The 4,162-nt window shown below is 51.7% G+C and overlaps 1 protein-coding gene across 1 annotated transcript in view; it reads left to right on the top strand.

The window, feature by feature from the left end:
- Positions 1-627: 627 nt before the first annotated feature.
- Positions 628-4,162, top strand: part of Alox12b (arachidonate 12-lipoxygenase, 12R type) — an 11,724-nt gene continuing 8,189 nt past the window's right edge. The window contains exons 1-2 of the mRNA XM_050162708.1: positions 628-774; positions 1,686-1,890. Coding sequence (XP_050018665.1) covers positions 628-774; positions 1,686-1,890 — 352 coding nt within the window. The remainder of the gene's footprint in view (positions 775-1,685; positions 1,891-4,162) is intronic.

The following is a 4,162-nucleotide window of genomic DNA, read 5'->3' as shown; positions in this document are numbered from 1 at the left end:
GACTCGTCCTGGTTTCTAACGCAAGCAAGCGCGGGAGCCCATCCCGGGGAGGACACTGGACAGCGCTGTCTGTATCACTCACGCCTTCCAAAGCAGGTCACTCCTGACTTCGGCCAAGCTCAGCAGGGGGTGCCTGGTGCTACAGTCGAGGGGGCGAACCGGACGAAGGAGCTTATTAGTTTGATAAAGATCTGAAGTCCCTGCCCCGCCCACTCCCCCAACTTCTCTGGGGCCCTGGCTCAGCCTGGACAGCTCCCACACCCTGAAGGCTGCTTCAGCCTCAGCATCTTCCGTACGCCCTCTCAGAGGCAGACCCAGCGCCCTGCCTATGGTCCCTCCCCATCAGTTCCTATAGGGCTCAAGCGCAGACGCCTGCTCACCAGCCTCTAGGACGGCCCCGCCCCACCTGCTCGGCTCACATTTCGCCCGCCCGCCAAGGGCAGCAGCTGCTCCGAGCTCCAGAGGCATCCTCTGGGCAGTGGTTCCCGCTGACTGTTCCATCGCGGAGTTTGACCCAGTCAACTCTTCTTTCTCGGCCTGGCTTCCCTTACCTACGTTGTTTCCAACCGTGAGGTCCTAGCTATCGTGTCCGGGATTGAACTCTCTCTTGCCTCCTGAAGAGCGGCCATGGCCACCTACAAAGTCAAGGTGGCCACGGGCACTGACTTCTTTTCGGGGACCCTGGACTCCATTTCACTGACCATTGTGGGAACCCAAGGAGAGAGCCATAAGCAACTGTTGAACCACTTTGGGAGAGACTTTGCCACTGGGGCGGTAAGTGTGCGAGTCACCCAGGACAGATGGAAGCTCAGGATGGATGGAGGCATCGGGGGAAGGAGCCAGAGCTGGGTCAGGAGAGTGGAGAAGCCTCTGTGGAATCCCAAGGCTCCCTACCCCCCTCAACCATCTTTCCTCTGCTCCCTCTTCTCTCATCCCTCCCAAACAACCCATCCTTCTCCCTCCTGCTCCTGTTTCCTTGTTCTCTCTCTCTCTCTCTCTCTCTCTCTCTCTCTCTCTCTCTCTCTCTCTCTCTCTGGGCTCCCTCTCTTCTCTCTGAGCTCATTCATCTCAGCCCTCTTCCTTAAGGTCCCTTCCATCCTTACCCCCTCCATCACCTCTCTTCTTCATTCTCACTCTTTCTCAGCCAAGTTGCATCACAACTGGCTTCCATTTGCATTGGATTCTGTGACTTCAAATGGCATCCGACCAGCCTGGCCAGTGGGGAACTGCTTTGCCCTGATGGAAGCCACTCTTGGTGATTTTGATAGCCACTTGCTCCTGTGTGACCTGAATAGGCTCCTATGGGCTCCTCCTTCTCTGTGGCCACTTCTGAATTCCTACTTCTTGGGGGACCCCTCTTTCCATTCTAAGACTGAAGGATGCCAAGAAGGCCTGGCCTTTGACCCCTTTGTTATCAGCTCCCCGAGACTCTAAATGGCTCCTGAAGCCTCAAGTGGCTGGGGAAGAGGGTAGAAGACAGGACCTTAGGAACTGGGAAGGAGGGATAAGCCTGAGGTCCTTCCTGCCTTGGGTAGATGGGCCCAGCAGAGGGCAGCCAAGTTAGAAGGCTCACAGATGTGCCTTCACTCTTCAGCTCACTAACATGAGCAGGGCCTGGGTAGAGGGTAAGCCTCGTGGGAGGTCTGAGGAACTGGTCAAGTCACTCACCCCTGTGTTCTGTGCAGGTGGACGAGTACACTGTGCAGTGCCAGCAGGACCTGGGGGAGCTTATCATCATCCGTCTGCACAAGGAGCCCCATTCCTTCTTACCCAAGGACCCCTGGTACTGCAACTATGTGCAGATCTGTGCCCCCAACTGCCGTGTCTACCACTTCCCAGCTTACCAGTGGATGGATGGCTATGAGACCCTGGCACTCCGGGAGGCCACAGGTGAGCCAGCACCAGCCACCGTATCCCATGCAGTGAGTTTCCTCACTCTAGCCCAGCTATGCTAGATTGGCCACTCTGGGGTCTTATCAAGCCAATCAGGGATCTCCTGCCATGGTCATCTGCAGTCACTGTCACTGTTGCTGTTCTGGGCCCAGTGTGGGGCTGCACATTGGAGGAACCCAAGTGTGTGTGGTCCAGGGACCACTATGAGCATCATGCGCAGAGAGCATCCCCAGATCACTCTTCCCCTTCATCCTTCACTCTCCCTTGGCTCCTATTGGATGCCAGGCATGCTGCAAAGGCCTCTGGAGCAGGATTCGTTTTTTACAAAAGGATGCCCCATTGTTCCAGCTGAATCTGCATTCTACTTAGAAGTCTAATTAGTTTCTTAGCTCTCTGGGTCACCAAGGCGTTGTATATGGTCTGACTGTTTGAAAAAGGGTCTCTCTCTGTAGTCTTGGCTGTCCTGGAGCTCACTGTGTAGATCAATGATCCCACAGAGATCCTCCTACCTCTGCCTTCTGAGTGCTGGGATTAAAGGCATATGCTACCATGCCAAGCCTTGTCTTTGATATTGATGCTTTTTTTCTTTTTGTTTATTTTGTGTGACAGTGAAGATCAAAGGACAATTTGTGGGAACTGGTTCTCTCTTTCTACCATGTGATTCCTGCTGATAATAGAACATATATATTACAATTTATATAATGTTTATATTGTATGTATTGTATATATAATGCTCCATTGTTCCAGCTGGATTTGTGTTCTACTCAGTAGTCCTATTAGTTTTTTAATCCATATTATATTATTATTATAATATTAATATATGTTCTATATAATATATAGTATGTATTTATATGCTAATGGTCCATTATGTTGCTCCAGAGGACTCTGCTATCCCTATGGGATACCTTAGGTTCTTAACAGGATTCATTGTTATTCCCAAAGGCCTCCTTTACCGATCAAGGGTCCTCCCTGCTCCCGTAGGAGACCTTGTTCTTCATTCAGGCTTCTTGGCTCTACTGGATGGGGGGAATGACAGACCTGGTAGCAGAGCAAAGCTGCCTTGCTTTTTTTGGGGGGGGGGAGGATGTGTGGTTGCTACTTAAGGGAGAAAGCTAGGACCCGAGTGCCTGGGCTGCCCACACCCACGTCTGCCATAAGCCTTCATCTAGCCTCTTAAGGGAGCTTCCTAAGCGCGGCTGTGGCATGGCAGCGAGAGGCACATCTTATACCCGAGACTCTACCTCTTGCAGGGCTTCTCTCTAAGGAAGAAGGGTCATAACTGAGGATGGCGGTGTCTAGAGTCTCATCCTTCGGGCAGACTACTCATTCATTTCCCTGTGCTAGAATATTCTCCTTGGAGGAGGGAATGGGGCCTAAGCCAAGGGGAAAGGAGAGGCTGAGGCTGGAGAGGTAGGGCTAGGGGAGGGTGAGGATGTCATCATGAGAGTCACTGGGTACGCAGAGTACCTTCCCATGGTGATAGGTCTGTGTGGCATGGAAGGGGATGGGCAGGGGACAGGCAGGTGACACTAGCTGGCTGGGCAAGAATGGGGTTGGGTGGGGTGGCTGCCACGCAACACCAGGGCAGGGAGACTTGAGTCATCTGCTGGGCCCTCGAAGGAGTTAGGCTTCCGCCCTGGGGATGAAGCCAGGCTGGGGATCTGGGTTGCATAACTTCAGGGGGCACCATTCCCAGAGTGCAACAGGAGGAGCTGAGGCATATGGAAATCAGAGGACGATGGATGGCAGGGTGAGGGCTCTGAGAGAAACGATGAGGCTGTCCTGATGGGCACATACCAGCCTGGGGCAGTCAGCCAGGAGGCTGGAGAGAGTCGGATCTGGAGGTTCATCTCAGTCATTTATTTCCTGGACACCTAGGCACGCTTCTGTGGTCTTTTCAGTTCTGGTACTTTTGTCTGTAAAATGAATGAATAGCAGAACCTACTTCACAGTAGATGTGAACATCCACTGACGTAACACCTCAAAGGAGTTGCAAAAGGCTTAACTGGCGAGGTTGTTACTAGGTTAGGGATGTGGGCCAGAAGCAGCCTGCCTTGGACCAAATCACAGCTTAGCTGCTTTTCATGCTAATACTGTTTTCCCCTTGTAAATGGGCATGATAGGACAGCATTTAGTTAAAGATGTTAGGGTCAGAAGTATTTTGAAATCTAGATTTTCTTTAGAAGCTACATACATGTGTATATGTACATATATATACTATAAACCGCATATTTTGTTTTATGTGAATATAAAATATTTATTTTTGTTT

This window comes from Alexandromys fortis, unplaced genomic scaffold, assembly GCF_014885135.2.
Source record: "Alexandromys fortis isolate MF-2015 unplaced genomic scaffold, M_Fortis_MF-2015_v1.1 scaffold_84, whole genome shotgun sequence".
Lineage (NCBI taxonomy): Eukaryota > Metazoa > Chordata > Mammalia > Rodentia > Cricetidae > Alexandromys > Alexandromys fortis.
Note: the sequence above shows the minus strand (reverse complement) of the source record. Positions and strands in the feature narration are given on the sequence as shown.